The sequence below is a fragment of the Nerophis lumbriciformis genome, linkage group LG25 (genome assembly GCF_033978685.3).
Source record: "Nerophis lumbriciformis linkage group LG25, RoL_Nlum_v2.1, whole genome shotgun sequence".
Classification (NCBI taxonomy): Eukaryota; Metazoa; Chordata; class Actinopteri; order Syngnathiformes; family Syngnathidae; genus Nerophis; species Nerophis lumbriciformis.
In genome coordinates this window covers 36,456,803-36,480,077 of record NC_084572.2, presented here as the reverse complement: position 1 = coordinate 36,480,077, position 23,275 = coordinate 36,456,803, and the positions used below count along the sequence as shown (strand labels likewise).

The following is a 23,275-nucleotide window of genomic DNA, read 5'->3' as shown; positions in this document are numbered from 1 at the left end:
TTTAATAATTGAATATGGTCATTTTAAAATGAATTATCATGATAATTTAAAATTAATTATTTCAAATATATTTATTTTAATGTATAATTCTATGGCTGGATGTAATAAGGAGTCAGAAAAAATACAAATAAAAATACAATTCATTTTTATGTTTTTAGCAAAATATAGTAAAAAATTTTTAATTAATAAATATATTTATTTTTAGGTAAGATAAACATAATAATACAATTTGTCTCTAGTCTGGATGATTTAGTTCTAAATTGTCACCCTGTTGTCCTCCCGTCGTGAAAAAAGGCTGTCCTCACTCAGGTCCGCATGGAGCTGGAGGGTGCGTGGCCTCCAGCTCCGGCTGAAAATCGGGAGATTTTCGGGAGAATATTTGTCCCGGGAGGTTTTCGGGAGAGGCGCTGAATTTCGGGAGTCTCCCTGAAAATTCGGGAGGGTTGGCAAGTATGGTCTTTTGGGCTCCATTTCGCCATCTCGGGGGACGTGAAAGGCCGGTCCATGGCCACATTTGTCCACTATCAGGTGAGAGGTGCATGAAATATAATCTAGTATTTACTTATAGCAAGTTTTAGACCAAGCAGAAGCAGCTAACGACTCAGTGTCAACAATAGCAGCGTAAGCTAGCATTAACTCACTGCTATCAACGCGCCGCTAAAATAGTCCGTCTGCGTTAGCGCTTATAATAACAATATCACCCATATTTGGTTCATTTTCAGGTCACAACATGTAAATGGGGAATTGTTGGTGCTTTCTGGATGTTTTTAGAGAGTATGATGAGAGGACCCTCCATTGTTGACTCAATTGTTAGATATTTATTTGCCATTTAGAATGCAAGCCAAACATATGTGTTCTTGTCTTACATAAGGATTGTCAATCAATCAATGTTTACTTATATAGCCCTGAATCACGACTGTTTCAAAAGGCTGCACAAGCCACAACGACATCCTCGGCTCAGATCCCACATCAGGGCAAGAAAAAACTCAACCCAATGGGACAATGAGAAACCTTGGAGAGGACCCCACTCCCGGGCGACCGGTGCAATGGACGTCGAGTGGATCCAGCATAATATTGTGAGTGTCCAGTCCATAGTGGATCTAACATAATAGTGTGAGAGTCCAGTCCATAGCGGATCTAACATAGTAGTGTGAGAGTCCAGTCCATAGTGGATCTAACATAATAGTGAGAGTCCAGTCCATAGTGGATCGAACATAATAGTGAGAGTCCAGTCCATAGTGGATCTAACATAATATTGTGAGAGTCCAGTCCATAGTGGATCAAACATAATAGTGAGAGTCCAGTCCATAGTGGATCGAACATAATAGTGAGAGTCCAGTCCATAGTGGATCTAACATAATATTGTGAGAGTCCAGTCCATAGTGGATCAAACATAATAGTGAGAGTCCAGTCCATAGTGGATCGAACATAATAGTGAGAGTCCAGTCCATAGTGGATCTAACATAATAGTGAGAGTCCAGTCCATAGTGGATCTAACATAATAGTGTGAGAGTCCAGTCCATAGTGGATCTAACATAATAGTGAGAGTTTAGTCCATAGTGGATCTAACATAATAGTGTGAGAGTCCAGTCCATAGTGGATCGAACATAATAGTGAGAGTTTAGTCCAAAGTGGATCTAACATAATAGTGTGAGAGTCCAGTCCATAGTGGATCTAACATAATAGTGTGAGAGTCCAGTCCACGGTGGATCTAACATAATAGTAAGAGTCCAGACGATAGTGGATCTAACATAACAGTGTAAGAGTCCAGTCCATAGTGGATCTAACATAGTAGTGTGAGAGTCCAGTCCATAGTGGATCTAACATAATAGTGAGAGTCCAGTCCATAGTGGATCTAACATAATAGTGAGAGTCCAGTCCATAGTGGATCGAACATAATAGTGAGAGTCCAGTCCATAGTGGATCTAACATAATAGTGAGAGTCCAGTCCATAGTGGATCTAACATAATAGTGAGAGTCCAGTCCATAGTGGATCTAACATAATAGTGAGAGTCCAGTCCATAGTGGATCTAACATAATAGTGAGAGTCCAGTCCATAGTGGATCTAACATAATAGTGAGAGTCCAGTCCATAGTGGATATAACATAATTGTGAGAGTCCAGTCCATAGTGGATATAACATAATAGTGAGAGTCCAGTCCATAGTGGATCGAACATAATAGTGAGAGTCCAGTCCATAGTGGATCTAACATAATAGTGAGAGTCCAGTCCATAGTGGATCTAACATAATAGTGAGAGTCCAGTCCATAGTGGATCTAACATAATAGTGAGAGTCCAGTCCATAGTGGATCTAACATAATAGTGAGAGTCCAGTCCATAGTGGATCGAACATAATAGTGAGAGTCCAGTCCATAGTGGATCGAACATAATAGTGAGAGTCCAGTCCATAGTGGATCTAACATAATAGTAAGAGTTCAGTCCATAGTGGATCTAACATAATAGTGTGAGAGTTCAGTCCATAGTGGATCTAACATAATAGTGAGAGTCCAGTCCATAGTGGATCTAACATAATAGTAAGAGTCCAGTCCATAGTGGATCGAACATAATAGTGAGAGTCCAGCCCATAGTGGATCTAACATAATAGTAAGAGTCCAGTCCATAGTGGATCTAACATAATAGTGAGAGTCCAGTCCATAGTGGATCGAACATAATAGTGTGAGAGTCCAGTCCATAGTGGATCTAACATAATAGTGAGAGTTTAGTCCAAAGTGGATCTAACATAATATTGTGAGAGTCCAGTCCACAGTGGATCTAACATAATAGTAAGAGTCCAGTCCATAGTGGATCTAACATACTAGTGTGAGAGTCCAGTCTATAGTGGATCTAACATAATAGTGAGAGTCCAGTCCATAGTGGATCGAACATAATAGTGAGAGTCCAGTCCATAGTGGATCGAACATAATAGTGCGAGAGTCCAGTCCACAGTGGATCAAACATAATAGTGTGAGAGTCCAGTCCATAGTGGATCGAACATAATAGTGAGAGTCCAGTCCACAGTGGATCTAACATAACAGTGAGAGTCCAGTCCATAGTGGATCTAACATAATAGTGAGAGTCCAGTCCATAGTGGATCGAACATAATAGTGAGAGTCCAGTCCATAGTGGATCTAACATAATAGTGAGAGTCCAGTCCATAGTGGTTCTAACATAATAGTGAGAGTCCAGTCCATAGTGGATCTAACATAATATTGTGAGAGTCCAGTCCATAGTGGATCGAACATAATAGTGAGAGTCCAGTCCATAGTGGATCGAACATAATAGTGAGAGTCCAGTCCATAGTGGATCTAACATAATAGTAAGAGTCCAGTCCATAGTGGATCTAACATAATAGTGAGAGTTCAGTCCATAGTGGATCTAACATAATAGTGAGAGTCCAGTCCATAGTGGATCTAACATAATAGTAAGAGTCCAGTCCATAGTGGATCGAACATAATAGTGTGAGAGTTCAGTCCATAGTGGATCTAACATAATAGTGAGAGTCCAGTCCATAGTGGATCTAACATAATAGTAAGAGTCCAGTCCATAGTGGATTGAACATAATAGTGAGAGTCCAGCCCATAGTGGATCTAACATAATAGTAAGAGTCCAGTCCATAGTGGATCTAACATATTAGTGAGAGTCCAGTCCATAGTGGATCTAACATAATAGTGAGAGTCCAGTCCATAGTGGATCTAACATAATAGTGAGAGTCCAGTCCATAGTGGATCTAACATAATATTGTGAGAGTCCAGTCCATAGTGGATCGAACATAATAGTGAGAGTCCAGTCCATAGTGGATCTAACATAATAGTGAGAGTCCAGTCCAAAGTGGATCGAACATAATAGTGAGAGTCCAGTCCATAGTGGATCTAACATAATAGTGAGAGTCCAGTCCATAGTGGATCTAACATAATAGTGAGAGTCCAGTCCATAGTGGATCTAACATAATATTGTGAGAGTCCAGTCCATAGTGGATCGAACATAATAGTGAGAGTCCAGTCCATAGTGGATCTAACATAATAGTGAGAGTCCAGTCCATAGTGGATCTAACATAATAGTGAGAGTCCAGTCCATAGTGGATCTAACATAATAGTGAGAGTCCAGTCCATAGTGGATCTAACATAATAGTGAGAGTCCAGTCCATAGTGGATCTAACATAATTGTGACAGTCCAGTCCATAGTGGATCTAACATAATAGTGAGAGTCCAGTCCATAGTGGATCGAACATAATAGTGAGAGTCCAGTCCATAGGGGATCTAACATAATAGTGAGAGTCCAGTCCATAGTGGATCTAACATAATAGTGAGAGTCCAGTCCATAGTGGATCTAACATAATAGTGAGAGTCCAGTCCATAGTGGATCTAACATAATAGTGAGAGTCCAGTCTATAGTGGATCTCACATAATAGTGAGAGTCCAGTCCATAGTGGATCTAACATAATAGTGAGAGTCCAGTCCATAGTGGATCTAACATAATTGTGAGAGTCCAGTCCATAGTGGATCTAACATAATAGTGAGAGTCCAGTCCATAGTGGATCTAACATAATATTGTGAGAGTCCAGTCCATAGTGGATCGAACATAATAGTGAGAGTCCAGTCCATAGTGGATCTAACATAATAGTGAGAGTCCAGTCCATAGTGGATCTAACATAATAGTGAGAGTCCAGTCCATAGTGGATCTAACATAATAGTGAGAGTCCAGTCCATAGTGGATCTAACATAATAGTGAGAGTCCAGTCCATAGTGGATCTAACATAATAGTGAGAGTCCAGTCCATAGTGGATCTAACATAATTGTGAGAGTCCAGTCCATAGTGGATCTAACATAATAGTGAGAGTCCAGTCCATAGTGGATCGAACATAATAGTGAGAGTCCAGTCCATAGTGGATCTAACATAATAGTAAGAGTCCAGTCCATAGTGGATCTAACATAATAGTGTGAGAGTTCAGTCCATAGTGGATCTAACATAATAGTGAGAGTCCAGTCCATAGTGGATCTAACATAATAGTAAGAGTCCAGTCCATAGTGGATCGAACATAATAGTGAGAGTCCAGTCCATAGTGGATCGAACATAATAGTGAGAGTCCAGTCCATAGTGGATCTAACATAATAGTGAGAGTCCAGTCCATAGTGGATCTAACATAATAGTGAGAGTCCAGTCCATAGTGGATCGAACATAATAGTGAGAGTTTAGTCCAAAGTGGATCTAACATAATAGTGTGAGAGTCCAGTCCATAGTGGATCTAACATAATAGTAAGAGTTCAGTCCATAGTGGATCTAACATAATAGTGTGAGAGTCCAGTCCATAGTGGATCTAACATAATAGTGAGAGTCCAGTCCATAGTGGATCTAACATAATAGTGAGAGTCCAGTCCATAGTGGATCTAACATAATAGTGAGAGTCCAGTCCATAGTGGATCTAACATAATAGTGTGAGAGTCCAGTCTATAGTGGATCTAACATAATAGTGAGAGTCCAGTCCATAGTGGATCGAACATAATAGTGAGAGTCCAGTCCATAGTGGATCGAACATAATAGTGCGAGAGTCCAGTCCACAGTGGATCAAACATAATAGTGTGAGAGTCCAGTCCATAGTGGATCGAACATAATAGTGAGAGTCCAGTCCACAGTGGATCTAACATAACAGTGAGAGTCCAGTCCATAGTGGATCTAACATAATAGTGTGAGAGTCCAGTCCATAGTGGATCGAACATAATAGTGAGAGTCCAGTCCATAGTGGATCTAACATAATAGTGTGAGAGTCCAGTCCATAGTGGATCGAACATAATAGTGAGAGTCCAGTCCATAGTGGATCTAACATAATAGTGAGAGTCCAGTCCATAGTGGATCGAACATAATAGTGAGAGTCCAGTCCATAGTGGATCTAACATAATAGTAAGAGTCCAGTCCATAGTGGATCTAACATAATTGTGAGAGTCCAGTCCATAGTGGGGCCAGCAGGAGATCATCTTGAGTGGAGACAGGTCAGCAGTGCAGAGACGTCCCCAACTGATGCACAGATGAGTGGTCCACCCCGGGTCCCGACGTTGGACAGCTAGCGCCTCATCTGTGGTCACCGAATCTGTGCCCCCGACAAAACCGCCAACCACTCCATCAAATAGTGAACATTGTCACGCGTCCGTGAAATGAATGCGCCGCCGTATGCTTAAATGAGCAAAATACGTAAATATTACACGTTATTATGAATGTGCCGGTGACTACATTACATATATACTTACAGCATGTATATGAAATGTTGATGGATGTCTTTTTATTGCGCTTTACAGGTGGGATATAGCGACTCTTATTGGCTCCATTGTTAGCTGACTTTTGCTAGCGTTTATTTACGATTTAGAATACATTAAAAAAAAGAGAAAGACATATATGTGTGCTTCTCTCACATTACAAACATGGTAAAATAAATTCAGAATGGTTTGTTTGTTGAGTAAATTTCAGTCTTCTGGTAGTATGATTTTTATTTTAATACCCAATTTAAAGGAACGATACAGAACAACAAGATGAACAGTTAACAGAGTTCAATTAAAAATGAAATAAAAGAATAAAAGGGTCGCAAAATTTAAAAAAAAAAATACGTAAATTACAGGTTTTAGGGCTTTTGGTAAGAAACGTATACAAATATTTTAAAAACATTTGGTCGTCGTCTTGTCAATGTAGTGGACAACCAACCCCGAACCGCAAGGTAGCGGCCGTGTGCAGCGGTGACGCGTGTTGGTGACGTCATTCTGTGCGACATGACTGTGTAAAAAAGCGCCAATCAGCACCTGCGACCTCTCCTGTCCGTGGATGTTTTGTTTTTTCTCCCAGCAACACAATTATTTCTAACAAAACATCAGCTTGATTCACCAGAAGAGCAGAAATGTTGTCGCGGTTTTCTGCGCTGTTGCTGAGCCGAAGAGGAGCCGCCGTAAGGGTGAGTGAGTTAGCATGCTAGCAGCTAGCATGCTAGCAGCTAGTTCAAGTCAGCACACAAGCAAGTCACTCACTTTTTAAAAGTATTATGCTAACTTTTACACTTTTATGTAGTTTGGGTTTCACATATATGTGATATTATTTTGATTCCCACTCGTTATGTTGTCGCATAGAAGTGTTCATTTTAGTTTGTAGTATGTCATTAGCAGTGTTGCCACAGTTACCTTGAAAAAAATTAACATTTTATATTATTAGTATTGTTTTTATGTATATATGTGTATATATATATTTATGTATATATGTGTATATATATATATATATATATATATATATATATATATATATATATATATATATAGTATTTTTATTATATATACTTTTTATATTTGTTTTATATTATTAATATTTCAATATTATTATTATTTATATGATTAATATTGGGTTAGTATTATTTTGATTCCTACTCGTTATGTTGTCGCACAGAAGTGTTAATTTTAGTTTGTAGTATGTTATTAGCAGTGTTGCCACAGTTACCTTGAAAACATTATTTTATATTATTATTATTTATGTATGTGTATGTATATATATATATATATATATATATATATATATGTAAAATATTTTTTATTATATACTTGTATATTTATTTGATATTATTATTATAATTTCATTATTACTATTTCATTATTATCATTTCGTTATTATTATTGTTATTCATATTATTAATATTGGGTTCGTATTATTTTGATTCTAACTCGTTATGTTGTCGCATAGGAGTGTTCATTTTAGTTTGTAGTATGTTATTAGCAGTGTTGGCACAGTTACCTTGACAAAAATTAACATTTTATATTATTATTATTGTTTTTATGTATGTATATATATATATATATATATATATATATATATATATATATATATGTTATTATATATATATATATATATATATGTTATTATATATACATTTTATATTATTATTATTCCATTACTATTATTATTATTATTTATATTATTAATAGTGGGTTAGTATTATTTTGATTCCTACTCGTTATATTGTCGCATAGAAGTGTTCATTTTAGTTTGTAGTATGTCATTAGCAGTGTTGCCACAGTTACCTTGAAAAATTATTATTTTATATTATTATTTATATATATATATATATATATATATATATATAATATTTTATTATATATACTTTTTATATTTATTTTATATTATTATTATTATTTCATTATTATTTATATTATTAAAATTGGGTTAGTATTATTTTGATTCCTACTCATTATGTTGTCGCATAAAAGTGTTCATTTTAGTTTGTAGTATGTTATTAGCAGTGTTGCCACAGTTACCTTGAAAACATTATTTTATATTATTATTATTTATGTATATATACATATATATATATATATATATATAAAATATTTTTTATTATATACTTTTTATATGTATTTTATAAATTATTATTTCATTATTATTATTTCATTATTATTAGTTATATTATTAATATTGGGTTAGTATTATTTAGATTCCTACTCGTTATGTTGTCGCATAAAAGTGTTAATTTTAGTTTGTAGTATGTTATTAGCAGTGTTGCCACAGTTACCTTGAAAAAAATTATATAATATTATTTTTATGTATATGTATATATATATATATATATATAATATTTTATTATATATATTTTTATATTAATTTTATTTTATTATTGTTATTATTATTTATATTAATATTGGGTTAGTATTATTTTGATTCCTACTCGTTATCTTGTCGCATAAAAGTGTTCATTTTAGTTAGGGAGAATAAAAAAAATAGTAATGCACAGTGACTTGGATTAAATAAACTTTAATCCGACTAGTGGTTTAGAAATAGTACCGCGTCAGACTTGTCGTTAATGAAAAAATACGTCATATTAGACTAACGCGTTACTAAATAACGCTCTATCGGCATCAGTTGTCATTAGCATGATGTAAATATGGCATGGACCAAATATATTATCATAAGTGTCACCAAATACTTTTTGATGTATAAGTTCTAGTTTGATGTATTGTGCCAGTAGTTAGTGTTAATTATGTTGAGCCTCGAATTTGAACTTTTTAAGGTCAAGGCAAGTGTTGCCTTAAAAAGGGCTCATATTTTAGGGCACCAAGGCAAGTTCGAAGGGCACCAAGGCAAACATTATTTTCTTTACAGGTAGGGACTCCAAAGCATGCATGCATACATATACAGTTTTTTTATTTATTTTAATTCATTACTAATATACACTTGTCAACTTTTTGTCATTTAATGATGCCTTTATCTCTATTTTTACCTTTTTAACTAGAGGGAAGTATTTTTGTTTTATTATTTATTTTTTAAGTTATGTACATGTAGATGCTGTATCGGGACAGATCCATTAAGAGTTTGAGCAGAAATAGGTCGTATAGGAATTATCTACACACAATAACACATTCACAAAATGATAGTTTTTTAATTAATACCTTTGTGACATGAAAAAAAACATGGCGTTTACTTTTTGATATCATAATAAAACACAAAGCAGTTTGGCTACTGAAGATAAAGTCTAATAAACAAGATGTGTTATTCTCTAACGCCCCCTTGTAGTTCAGTACAACAGTTTGGCCGGCCAACAAAAAAAACAAGAGTGATAGCATGTTTCCTCACCTCATTATCAATCAATCTATCAATGTTTACTTATAGCCCTAAATCACCAGTGTTTCAAAAGGCTGCACAAGCCACAACGACATCCTCGGCTCAGATCCCACATCAGGGCAAGAAAAAATTCAACCCAATGGGATGACAATGAGAAACCTTGGAGGGGACCGCAGATGTGGGGACATTTACTCTGTATTGTCAAAATGAAAGCAACATCATATAGTTTTTGTCCTTCGCTGTATACTTTTAGTTTGGGGACGAGTGTCTCCAATATTGTCCACACCTGTCTCCATCCAAACCCAGCAGTGCGCTCTTAAACACATGGCGTGAAGCGAGGAAAAATGACTGCAGCGTCTCGGAAGAGTTGTTGCGGCAAGGAATTCTGGGAATGTGCCCTGTTGTGTTTATGTTGTGTTGCGGTGCAAATATTCTCCCGAAATGTGTTTGTCATTGTTTTTTGGTGTGGTCTCACTATATGGCACAGATTTATGACAGTGTTGGCGTTGTTTATACGGCCACCCCTAGTGTGACATGTATGGCTGTTGATTAACTGGAGCAAGATCAACCTACAACACCATTAATATAAAGTCAAACGACGATAGTGCGCATGTGTCTGAAATTTAGGATTTTCGGTAATTCATTAAGAAGACGGTTACCGTCTTTCAACTGCTAATTATCAATATGCCGTTGCTCAATATATGCCTTGTCCAATAACAAGTAAAAAGTCAAGTGCGGTCACAAACGTTGGTCAATTATTTAGGGCATTTCGGCAAATGAGAGGGCGGTCATGGCAATTGCCGCGGTTGCCATGGTTACATTCGAGCCCTATTTTGTGTATTGTTGTCAATGTCAATCTTTTTTTCCCCCTCAGTTGACATCTTCACTGGCTGGTGAAAACAATCTTCCTTCTAATTTGCTGCTGCCTGCCAACCTGGTGGATCCTTCCAGACCAAGTAAATATTTGTATTTCTTGATTTTATATTTGGGAATATTCCTGTACACACGAAAACGCTTGATGAAAAGCGACGCAGTACCCACGCCAGCCTGTGTGTGGCGCTGTATAACCCTACCTGGGGAAAAGACATGCGCTGGGTGCAAATTCAGGCTGCTTTGGGGCGGTATAGCTCGGTTGGTAGAGCGGCCGTGCCAGCAACTTGAGAGTTCCAGGTTCGATCCCCGCTTCGGCCATCCTAGTCACTGCCGTTGTGTCCTTGGGCAAGACACTTTACCCACCTGCTCCCAGTGCCACCCACACTGCTTTAAATGTAACTTAGATATTGGGTTTCACTATGTAAAGCGCTTTGAGTCACTAGAGAAAAGCGCTATATAAATATAATTCACTTCACTTCACTTTGTAAACTAACGTAAGGGAATGGACTGAACTTCATGAAGTGTCTTCTTTTAACTTGTTTACAGCACAGGTGTCAAACTCAAGGCCAGAGGGCAAAATCTGGGCCCGCCACATCATTTTATTTGGCCCGCATAATCCTGCAAATGATATGCGTTTATGTAGTATTTTATTATAAGTTTAAAATTAACTGACTATATTTTCTCAGTGGGAGTTCTTTCCATTTTGTTATAAAAAATATATAAATTAAACTTTAAAATGATCTACTCATGCAACAAAATATATAATCATACATTCACCCCAAAACAATCTTGAAATAAAACTGATACTCAAATATCTGCTTGACTTATGATTTTAACGCAAGTTCTCCATCAAATTGTAGAGTGTAAAAATGACAATTGACTTAATGCGGTTATCATTATTATTATTGTTACATCCTTAGACCTGATGTAATGTTTGCTTGTGTGGTATTTAGTTCGCGCAGTCTTTTAAACGCTTACCATTTCTTCTCTTTACAGTTCCAGTACAGTAATATTGTACATTATTACAACACACACACAGTGTGTGTGTGTGTGTGTGTGTGTGTGTGTGTATTAGGGTTGTACGGTATACCGGTACTAGTATAGTACCGCGATACTAATGAATCATATTCGGTATTATACCGCCTCTAAAATGTACCGGCTCCCATGGGTGGATCTACATTTGACATCCACTGTAATGATACCAAGTATAGGAGCGTTTATTTTTTAGCATCACAATGTTCATATCACATGTTTATAAACTCAGTAAATACGTCCCTGGACACATGAGGACTTAAATTATGACCAATGTATGATCCTGTAACTACTTGGTATCGGAACGATACCCAAATTTGGGGTATCATCCAACACTAATGTAAAGTATCAAAGAAGAGAAGAATAAGTGATTATTACATTTTAACAGAAGTGTAGATAGAACATGTTCAATCAAAATAAGTAGATATTAACAGTAACAAGTCGATTAATCATTCATTTTCTACCACTTGTCCTTAATAATGTGTACAAAATAATAGGTGTATAAATGACACAGTATGTTACTGCATACGTCAGCAGACTAATTAGGAGTCTTTGTTTGTTTACTTACTACTAAATGACAAGTTGTCTAGTATGTTCACTATTTTATTTAAGGACTAAATTGCAATAATAAACATATATTTCATGAACCCTAAGATGTTTTGTTAAAATAAAGCCAATAATGCACTTTTTTTGTGGTCCCCTTTATTTAGAAAAATATCGAAATACATTTTGGTACCGGTACCAGAATATTGGTATCGGGACAACCCTAGTATGTGTATATGTATGTATATAAATGTGTATATGTGCATGTGCATCTACACACATATATATATATATATGTGTGTGTACATGTATTGATATATACATGTATGTATGTATATAAATACATATATATATATATGTATGTATATAAATGTGTATATGTATATGTGCATGTGCATATATATATATATATATATATATATGTATATGTGTGTGTGTGTGTGTGTGTGTACATGTATTGATGTATATATGAGAATAGATAGAATAGAATATATCTTTATTGTCATTGTACATTGTACAACGAAATTGTAAGCAAAACTAATTCAGTGCAAATTCATAACACATAAAACCATAAGAACATCGATAAATAGATAAAAATACATAAAATACATAAAAATAGCAAGCACACAGCTCACATGCACAGTCATTATTGTCGTCTTGTGTTCAGCGACACTATTGCTCTCGGGTAAAAAGTGTTCTTAAAGGGGAACATTATCACAATTTCAGAATTGTTAAAATCATTAAAAATCAGTTCCCAGTGGCTTATTATGTTTTTCGAAGTTTTTTTCAAAATTTTACCCATCACGCAATATCCCTAAAAAAAGCTTAAAAGTGCCTGATTTAACCACCCGTCCATTTTCCTGTGACGTCACATAGTGATGCCAACACAAACAAACATGGCGGAAAGAACAGCAAGCTATAGCGACATTAGCTCGGATTCAGACTCGGATTTCAGCGGCTTAAGCGATTCAACAGATTACGCATGTATTGAAACGGATGGTTGTAGTGTGGAGGCAGGTAGCGAAAACGAAATTGAAGAAGAAACTGAAGCTATTGAGCCATATCGGTTTGAACCGTATGCAAGCGAAAACGACACGACAGCCAGCGACACGGGAGAAAGCGAGGACGAATTTTGGCGATCGCCTTCTAACCAACGATTGGTATGTGTTTGTTTGGCATTAAAGGAAACTAACAACTATGAACTAGGTATATATATATACAGCATATGAAATACATTTGGCAACAACATGCACTTTGAGAGTGCAGACAGCCCAATTTTCATCAATTAATATATTCTGTAGACATACCCTCATGTCAGCAGGCCAGGGAAGCTAGGGTCGATATTCTTCTCTTGATCATCTTCGGGACGGTGTGAGCCAAGACATCCAGGGGGTTTAGCTCGCTCGTCTGCGGGAACAAACTGCCGCCATTGCTTGCCGTGCTACCGAGGTCCTTTGTCCCTGAATTGCTCACACACTCCGGCAGATTGAATGGGGGTCTGGCGGCAGATTTCTTTGACTTTATCGTTGGAAATGCATCTGCTTTGAGTGTCGCAGGATATCCACACATTCTTGCCATCTCTGTCGTAGCATAGCTTTCGTCGGTAAAGTGTGCGGAACAAACGTCCAATTTCTTGCCACTTTCGCATCTTTGGGCCACTAGTGCAACTTGAATCCGTCCCTGTTCGTGTTGTTACACCCTCCGACAACACACCGACGAGGCATGATGTCTCCAAGGTACGGAAAACAGTCGAAAAAACGGAAAATAACAGAGCTGATTTGACTCGGTGTTTGAGAAAATGGCGGATTGCTTCCCGATGCGACGTCATCGCTCTGAGAGCGAATATTAGAAAGGCGTTTAATTTGCCAAAATTCACCCATTTAGAGTTTGGAAATCGGTTAAAAAAAAATATGGTCTTTTTTCTGCAACATCAAGGTATATATTGACGCTTACATAGGTCTGCTGATAATGTTCCCCTTTAAGTCTGTTTGTCCGGCATTTTATTGTCCTGTATCTCCTGCCCGAGGGCAGCAGTTCAAAAAGTTTATGTCCAGGGTGAGATGGGTCCCTTATGATGTTTTGGGCCTTTTTGAGGCACCTGGCACCTGTATGTATATAAATACATATAATCATAAGATGATATTGTAAAAGGTGATATATGTTTGCCTAATGTTATCATATGGTTACATTTAGGGATGTCCGATAATGGCTTTTTTGCCGATATCCGATATTCCGAGATTGTCCAACTCTTAATTACCGATACCGATATCAACCGATACCGATATATACAGTCGTGGAATTAACACATTATTATGCCTAATTTGGACAACCAGGTATGGTGAAGATAAGGTCCTTTTTAAAATAATTAATAAAATAAGATAAATAAATTAAAAACATTTTCTTGAATAAAAAAGAAAGTAAAACAATATGAAAACAGTTACACAGAAACTAGTAATTAATGAAAATGAGTCAAATTAACTGTGGAGCAGCAGCACGCACAATCATGTGTGCTTACGGACTGTATCCCTTGCAGACTGTATTGATATATAATGTAGGAACCACAATATTAATAACAGAAAGAAACAATCCTTTTGTGTGAATGAGTTTAAATGGGGGAGGGAGGTTTTTTGGGTTGGTGCACTAATTGTAAGTGTATCTTGTGTTTTTTATGTTGATTTAATAAAAAAAACAAAAATAAAACGATACCGATAATAAAAAAAACCATACCGATAATTTACGATATTACATTTTAACGCATTTATCGTCCGATAATGTCGGCAGGCCGATATTATCGGACGTCTCTAGTTACATTGATGTTGTGCTGTTATGAATATGTAACAGTCATCATGTCACAATGATGGACGTGTTGTTTCCTCCCACAGAGCGACCTCCTCCCCCGCCAGACTCCCCCCTGCCTCTGCTGAGGTCATGTGACGTAGACGTTCCCGCCCACCGGACCCCCGTGCGCATGTGGGTGGACACTCTGGACAGGCGGGACCAGGAGGCGCTGGGCGTGGCTGAGCTCCATCCCGACGTCTTCGCCGTTCCTCCCAGGTGAAAACGCTGAGCTGGCTTTTAAAACGTCTAATGTTTGGGTCAGTATATAAATACACCTGGAAATAATAAAATGACCATCAATGTTTGTTCCTCTTAGACTCGACATCATCCACAGTATAGAAATGTGGCAGAGAAATTACAAACGCATCGTAAGTTTTAACCTCTTTCAACTCACTTCCTCTTCCTGCATCTTTCCAACAACTCACTTCCTGTTCCTCATGCTCTTATTTCTTCTTTTTGCATCTTTCCAACAACTCACTTCCTTTTCCTCATGCTCTTATTTCCTCTTCCTGCATCTTTCCAACAACTCACTTCCTGTTCCTCATGCTCTTATTTCCTCTGTTTGCATCTTTCCAACAACTCACTTCCTGTTCCTCATGCTCTTATTTCCTCTTTTTGCATCTTTCCAACAATTCACTTCCTGTTCCTCATGCTCTTATTTCCTCTTTTTGCATCTTTCCAACAACTCACTTCCTGTTCGTCATGCTCTTATTTCCTCTGTTTGCATCTTTCCAACAACTCACTTCCTGTTCCTCATGCTCTTATTTCCTCTTTTTGCATCTTTCCAACAACTCACTTCCTGTTCCTCATGCTCTTATTTCCTCTTTTTGCATCTTTCCAACAACTCACTTCCTGTTCCTCATGCTCTTATTTCCTCTTCCTGCATCTTTCCAACAACTCACTTCCTGTTCCTCATGCTCTTATTTCCTCTTCTTGCATCTTTCCAACAACTCACTTCCTGTTCCTCATGCTCTTATTTCCTCTTCCTGCATCTTTCCAACAACTCACTTCCTGTTCCTCATGCTCTTATTTCCTCTTTTTGCATCTTTCCAACAACTCACTTCCTGTTCCTCATGCTCTTATTTCCTCTTTTTGCATCTTTCCAACAACTCACTTCCTTTTCCTCATGCTCTTATTTCCTCTTCCTGCATCTTTCCAACAACTCACTTCCTGTTCCTCATGCTCTTATTTCCTCTTTTTGCATCTTTCCAACAACTCACTTCCTGTTCGTCATGCTCTTATTTCCTCTGTTTGCATCTTTCCAACAACTCACTTCCTGTTCCTCATGCTCTTATTTCCTCTTTTTGCATCTTTCCAACAATTCACTTCCTGTTCCTCATGCTCTTATTTCCTCTTTTTGCATCTTTCCAACAACTCACTTCCTGTTCGTCATGCTCTTATTTCCTCTGTTTGCATCTTTCCAACAACTCACTTCCTGTTCCTCATGCTCTTATTTCCTCTTTTTGCATCTTTCCAACAACTCACTTCCTGTTCCTCATGCTCTTATTTCCTCTTTTTGCATCTTTCCAACAACTCACTTCCTGTTCCTCATGCTCTTATTTCCTCTTCCTGCATCTTTCCAACAACTCACTTCCTGTTCCTCATGCTCTTATTTCCTCTTTTTGCATCTTTCCAACAACTCACTTCCTGTTCCTCATGCTCTTATTTCCTCTTTTTGCATCTTTCCAACAACTCACTTCCTGTTCCTTATGCTCTTATTTCCTCTTTTTGCATCTTTCCAACAACTCACTTCCTGTTCCTCATGCTCTTATTTCTTCTTTTTGCATCTTTCCAACAACTCACTTCCTGTTCCTCATGCTCTTATTTCCTCTTTTTGCATCTTTCCAACAACTCACTTCCTGTTCCTCATGCTCTTATTTCCTCTTTTTGCATCTTTCCAACAACTCACTTCCTGTTCCTCATGCTCTTATTTCTTCTTTTTGCATCTTTCCAACAACTCACTTCCTCTTCCTCATGCTCTTATTTCTTCTTTTTGCATCTTTCCAACAACTCACTTCCTGTTCCTCATGCTCTTATTTCCTCTGTTTGCATCTTTCCAACAACTCACTTCCTGTTCCTCATGCTCTTATTTCCTCTTTTTGCATCTTTCCAACAACTCACTTCCTGTTCCTCATGCTCTTATTTCCTCTTCCTGCATCTTTCCAACAACACACTTCCTGTTCCACATGCTCTTATTTCCTCTTCCTGCATCTTTCCAACAACACACTTCCTGTTCCACATGCTCTTATTTCCTCTTCCTGCATCTTTCCAACAACTCACTTCCTGTTCCTCATGCTCTTATTTCCTCTTCTTGCATCTTTCCAACAACTCACTTCCTGTTCCTCATGCTCTTATTTCCTCTTTTTGCATCTTTCCAACAACTCACTTCCTGTTCCTCATGCTCTTATTTCTTCTTTTTGCATCTTTCCAACAACTCACTTCCTCTTCCTCATGCTCTTATTTCTTCTTTTTGCATCTTTCCAACAACTCACTTCCTGTTCCTCATGCTCTTATTTCCTCTGTTTGCATCTTTCCAACAACTCACTTCCTGTTCCTCATGCTCTTATTTCCTCTGTTTGCATCTTTCCAACAACTCACTTCCTGTTCCTCATGCTCTTATTTCCTCTTTTTGCATCTTTCCAACAACTCACTTCCTGTTCCTCATGCTCTTATTTCCTCTTCCTGCATCTTTCCAACAACACACTTCCTGTTCCACATGCTCTTATTTCCTCTTCCTGCATCTTTCCAACAACTCACTTCCTGTTCCTCATGCTCTTATTTCCTCTTTTTGCATCTTTCCAACAACTCACTTCCTGTTCCTCATGCTCTTATTTCCTCTTTTTGCATCTTTCCAACAACTCACTTCCTGTTCCTCATGCTCTTATTTCCTCTTTTTGCATCTTTCCAACAACTCACTTCCTGTTCTTCATGCTCTTATTTCCTCTCCCAACATGTCCTGTTCCACTTCCTGTTTCTGTACATTCATTTAACTTTTCCTGGTGATGTCACTTCCTCCTCAAGTCATGTGACAATCAATGAGTCATAATGGTGTTGAGGGAAGCAGGTGATGAGTGTTGTATTTGTGCTTCCTGAGGACTACGCCAAGACCAAGGTGAGGTCTGAGGTGAGAGGCGGCGGTCGCAAACCTTGGAAGCAGAAAGGAAGCGGGCGAGCTCGCCATGGCAGCATCCGCTCGCCAATATGGAGAGGAGGTGCCCGCTTTTCTCCTTGCCAACGTTGCTTCCTGTGTGTGCGTGACGCGCTGTGCTCCCCTCAGGGGGCGTGTCTCACGGACCCCGCGGCCCCACCAGCTTCTACTACATGCCGCCCATCAAGGTGCGCGTGTTGGGCCTGAAGGTGGCGCTCAGCTCCAAGATGGCCCAGGTAACTAGACGTGTCCTGGTACAGGTGTGCTCATGGAAGTCACTAAAGTCTACCCCAGGGCAGCTGTGGCTATGAAAGTAGCTTACCACCACCAGGTGTGAATGATTGATGGGTTCTACATGTAAAGCGACTTTGGGTACTTAGAAAAGCGCTATATAAATCCCAGTTATTATTATTATTATTAAAGTAGTCATTAAGTCAGGTAACAAGAGGTCACCTGGTACAGGTGTGCTCAGGGAAGTCATCGCTTTCCTTGTGTGACGTCTCCAGGGTTACCTGCACATCGTGGACTCTCTGGACATCCTCAGTCCAGACTCTCAGGACCTGCTGGACGCCATCAGACACAAAGGCTGGGGGGAGTCGGTGCTGGTCGTAAACGAGTACGTAAAACTCCATTTTAGTTTCATGTAACAGTGCTGTTCTTGTAGTTTGTAGAACACCGCTGTTCTTGTAGTTTGATGTAACACCGCTGTTCTTGTAGTTTGATGTAACAACGCTGTTCTTGTAGTTTCATGTAACACCGCTGTTCTTGTAGTTTCATGTAACACCGCTGTTCTTGTAGTTTCATGTAACACCGCTGTTCTTGTAGTTTCATGTAACAGTCTTGTCCTGTTCTTGTAGTTTCATGTAACAGTGTTGTCCTGTTCGTTTGGTTTCAAGTAACAGTGCTGTCCTGTTCGTGTAGTTTCAGGTAACAGTGTTGTCTTGTTCGTGTAGTTTCATGTAACAGTGTGGTTTGTGTTCTTGTAGTTTAATGTAACAGTGTTGTTTGTGTTCTTGTAGTTTCATGTAACAGTGCTGTTTGTGTTCTTGTAGTTTAATGTAAGTGTTGTTTGTGTTCGTGTAGTTTCATGTAACAGTGTGGTTTGTGTTCTTGTAGTTTCATGTAACAGTGCTGTTTGTGTTCTTGTAGTTTAATGTAACAGTGTTGGTCCTGTTCTTGTAGTTTAATGTAACAGTGCTGTTTGTGTTCTTGTAGTTTAATGTAACAGTGCTGTTTGTGTTCTTGTAGTTTAATGTAACAGTGCTGTTTGTGTTCTTGTAGTTTCATGTAACAGTGCTGTTTGTGTTCTTGTAGTTTCATGTAACAGTGCTGTTTGTGTTCTTGTAGTTTAATATAACAGTGTTGTTTGTGTTCTTGTAGTTTCATGTAACAGTGCTGTTTGTGTTCTTGTAGTTTAATGTAACAGTGCTGTTTGTGTTCTTGTAGTTTAATGTAACAGTGTTGGTCATGTTCATGTAGTTTAATGTAACAGTGTTGGTCGTGTTCATGTAGTTTAATGTAACAGTGTTGGTCCTGTTCTTGTAGTTTAATGTAACAGTGTTGGTCGTGTTCATGTAGTTTAATGTAACAGTGTTGGTCCTGTTCTTGTAGTTTAATGTAACAGTGCTGTTCGTGTTCTTGTAGTTTAATGTAACAGTGTTGGTCGTGCTCATGTAGTTTAATGTAACAGTGTTGGTCCCGTTTTTGTAGTTTATGTAACAGTGCTGTTTGTGTTCTTGTAGTTTTTTTTTGTTTTGTTTTTTACAGCTCTGTCTCTTTTAGAAGTGAAGATTTTCCCGCCAACATCCTGGACGCCACGGCAACGCTCAGAGGTGTCAATCTTATTCCAGCCATCGGTGAGTACTGCTCAACATTCCTAGTAGTATTTTAGTACATATGTAGTACTACTACTACTATACTGTAGTTTTGTATACATTTACAAGTGTTTGGTGATGACTATGCACCAAAGATGCAGTGTGTACATGGTGACACTAAATAAATAAATATTTTTGCTCAGAAGAGATTCTGTGATACTTTATGAGTAGTTATCAATGTTTGCTGAATACAAAGACTCTGCTGCCCCCTGCAGGTCTGAACGTGCACAGCATGTTGAAGCATGAAGCCTTGGTCCTCACCACGGCCACACTTGACTTCCTGGAGAAGAAGCTGCTGTGGCACGACCAGCGCTACACCCCCCTCTACCCCTTCAAACTGCCATACTCTGACTACCCGTAGTGTGAGATAAAAACATTTATTAATAAAAATAATACTAATATGAACATTGATGATGAGGTCCTCCAAGGGCCAGGTGGTTCCTGACCTGCCAGCGCAGAGCCGAGCGCTTCTTGTCAGTGGGCACCACGTAGGTGTTGGCCACGTAGGTCCTGTGGGCTTTGGGCTGCAACACAAAGCAAGGTGAGGACTTTGCAGCGAGAAGGACTCCTTCTTGTTGTTGTTGTTACTGACCGCTGGAGGCTGGTAGGCCAGACGTTCCTGCAAGAAGACACATGCTCACCAACACTGGCAGCACACACAAAGTATTAATCCTACCCTGATTTGCCAGCGCAGTTCCTTGTGGTCGCGTTCTCCAGGAACCTTGAATGTGTCCCACAGCTGCTTGTACTGGCAGTACCTGCAACATGTCACACCCACCTGAGTCCTCGTTTCCATGGTTACGGCACGCTTCCAACACCTCACCTGGCCACACAGTCCGTCTTCTTAGTCTGCTGGGTCAGCACGGGTCTGATGACTGAAACACCACCAGGATTACCACCATACACGCAGTACTACCACAGTGGGTGTGTACTATACATGATGGTACTACATGGGTGATAAGTAAGATATAGCAATGAAATGGGAACTAAAGTAGAAGGTTAAAGGTAAAGGTAGTACATAAAAGAAGGAATAGAGAAGGTAAAATATCAAACAAAGTAAAGGTAGTCAAAGAAGGTAAAAAAAAATAAAAAGGTTATGGAAAGAACAAAAGTCTATTTCAACTATTTTCACTAAAATGGGGATTAAGGCTATAAAGTGAATTTATCTCAACAAAGAAATGATAAGTAATAAATAAATAGACAGTGTTATGTTAAGTGTTGACAAATAAGTGCCATTAATATCAGAAGTCATCGGGTGATGTTGCAGAGGTACACTGTGGTGGTCTACATGCAGTAATAACTTGTGGTGGTCTACACGCAGAGATACACTGTGGTGGTCTACATGCAGAGATACACTGTGGTGGTCTACATGCAGAGATACACTGTGGTGGTCTACATGCAGTGATACACTGTGGTAGTCTACATGCAGAGATACACTGGTGGTCTACATGCAGTAATAACTAGTGGTGGTCTACACGCAGAGATACACTGTGGTGGTCTACATGCAGAGATACATTGTGGTGGTCTACATGCAGAGATACACTGTGGTGGTCTACATGCAGTGATACACTGTGGTGGTCTACATGCAGAGATACACTGGTGGTCTACATGCAGTAATAACTAGTGGTGGTCTACACGCAGAGATACACTGGTGGTCTACATGCAGTAATAACTAGTGGTGGTCTACACGCAGAGATACACTGTGGTGGTCTCCATGCAGTAATAACTCGTGGTGGTCTACACGCAGAGATACACTGTGGTGGTCTACATGCAGAGATACACTGTGGTGGTCTACACGCAGAGATACACTGTGGTGGTCTACACGCAGAGATACACTGTGGTGGTCTACACGCAGTAATAACTCGTGGTGGTCTACATGCAGAGATACACTGTGGTGGTCTACATGCAGTAATAACTCGTGGTGGTCTACATGCAGAGATACACTGTGGTGGTCTACATGCAGAGATACACTGTGGTGGTCTACATGCAGTGATACACTGTGGTGGTCTACATGCAGAGATACACTGTGGTGGTCTACATGCAGAGATACACTGTGGTGGTCTACATGCAGAGATACACTGTGGTGGTCTACATGCAGTGATACACTGGTGGTCTACATGCAGAGATACACTGTGGTGGTCTACACGCAGAGATACACTGTGGTGGTCTACATGCAGTAATAACTTGTGGTGGTCTACATGCAGAGATACACTGTGGTGGTCTACATGCAGAGATACACTGTGGTGGTCTACATGCAGAGATACACTGTGGTGGTCTACATGCAGAGATACACTGTAGTGGTCTACACGCAGAGATACACTGTGGTGGTCTACATGCAGTAATAACTCGTGGTGGTCTACATGCAGAGATACACTGTGGTGGTCTACATGCAGTAATAACTCGTGGTGGTCTACATGCAGAGATACACTGTGGTGGTCTACATGCAGTGATACACTGTGGTGGTCTACATGCAGAGATACACTGTGGTGGTCTACATGCAGAGATACACTGTGGTGGTCTACATGCAGTGATACACTGGTGGTCTACATGCAGAGATACACTGTGGTGGTCTACACGCAGAGATACACTGTGGTGGTCTACATGCAGTAATAACTTGTGGTGGTCTACATGCAGAGATACACTGTGGTGGTCTACATGCAGAGATACACTGTGGTGGTCTACATGCAGAGATACACTGTGGTGGTCTACATGCAGAGATACACTGTAGTGGTCTACACGCAGAGATACACTGTGGTGGTCTACATGCAGTAATAACTCGTGGTGGTCTACATGCAGAGATACACTGTGGTGGTCTACATGCAGTAATAACTTGTGGTGGTCTACATGCAGAGATACATTGTGGCGGTCTACATGCAGAGATACACTGTGGTGGTCTACATGCAGAGATACATTGTGGTGGTCTACATGCAGAGATACATTGTGGTGGTCTACAACATGCATGCTACTGAACTTTGCAGCAAAATATTCTACTTACAGGATTTGGGTTTGGCTCTGAAGTCGACGTCACTTCCTGCTCGTGTCTGAGAGAAACCGTCTTTGATTGGACGAAACATTGGACGGAGTAAAAAGTAGCCACGCCCACTACTCACCGAGCGAGTGATGAAGGACTCGAAGCCGCTGAGGGACACGCCCTCCATGGAGCTCAGCGAGTCCTCGGGAAGGACGTGGCGGCCGGCCGATGGAGACAAGCGGAGGTCGGACAGACGCTCTTGAAGGCTGCTGGAACAATCTGTGGGGGAACATCACAGTCCATGGTGAGGGTCAGGTAGACATGAAGTGCTCCCCCTGTAGGCACCAGGAGGTGATGCAGGTAAGATATGGAAGTGCTCCCCCTGTAGGGACCAGGAGGTGATGCAGGTAAGTGTTTGTGT

General features: G+C 39.3%; 2 protein-coding genes across 2 annotated transcripts in view; one reads left to right on the top strand and one right to left on the bottom strand.

Moving 5' to 3' along the window:
* The first annotated feature begins 6,741 nt into the window (after nucleotides 1–6,741).
* On the top strand, nucleotides 6,742–20,292 carry mrpl4 (mitochondrial ribosomal protein L4). Its single transcript, XM_061984323.2, has 9 exons — nucleotides 6,742–6,930; nucleotides 10,450–10,531; nucleotides 14,906–15,077; nucleotides 15,178–15,229; nucleotides 17,956–18,073; nucleotides 18,139–18,245; nucleotides 18,516–18,625; nucleotides 19,792–19,865; nucleotides 20,099–20,292. Exons 1-9 carry the CDS (start codon nucleotides 6,877–6,879, stop codon nucleotides 20,242–20,244), a joined length of 915 nt encoding a protein of 304 aa, XP_061840307.2. The 5' UTR covers nucleotides 6,742–6,876; the 3' UTR covers nucleotides 20,245–20,292.
* hyls1 (HYLS1 centriolar and ciliogenesis associated) overlaps nucleotides 20,245–23,275 on the bottom strand; it is a 19,554-nt gene continuing 16,523 nt past the window's right edge. The window contains exons 7-12 of the mRNA XM_061984322.2: nucleotides 22,994–23,133; nucleotides 22,879–22,924; nucleotides 20,707–20,758; nucleotides 20,560–20,641; nucleotides 20,476–20,502; nucleotides 20,245–20,407 (exon numbers count right to left, since the gene is read on the bottom strand). Coding sequence (XP_061840306.2) covers nucleotides 20,279–20,407; nucleotides 20,476–20,502; nucleotides 20,560–20,641; nucleotides 20,707–20,758; nucleotides 22,879–22,924; nucleotides 22,994–23,133 — 476 coding nt within the window. The 3' untranslated portion in view covers nucleotides 20,245–20,278. The remainder of the gene's footprint in view (nucleotides 20,408–20,475; nucleotides 20,503–20,559; nucleotides 20,642–20,706; nucleotides 20,759–22,878; nucleotides 22,925–22,993; nucleotides 23,134–23,275) is intronic.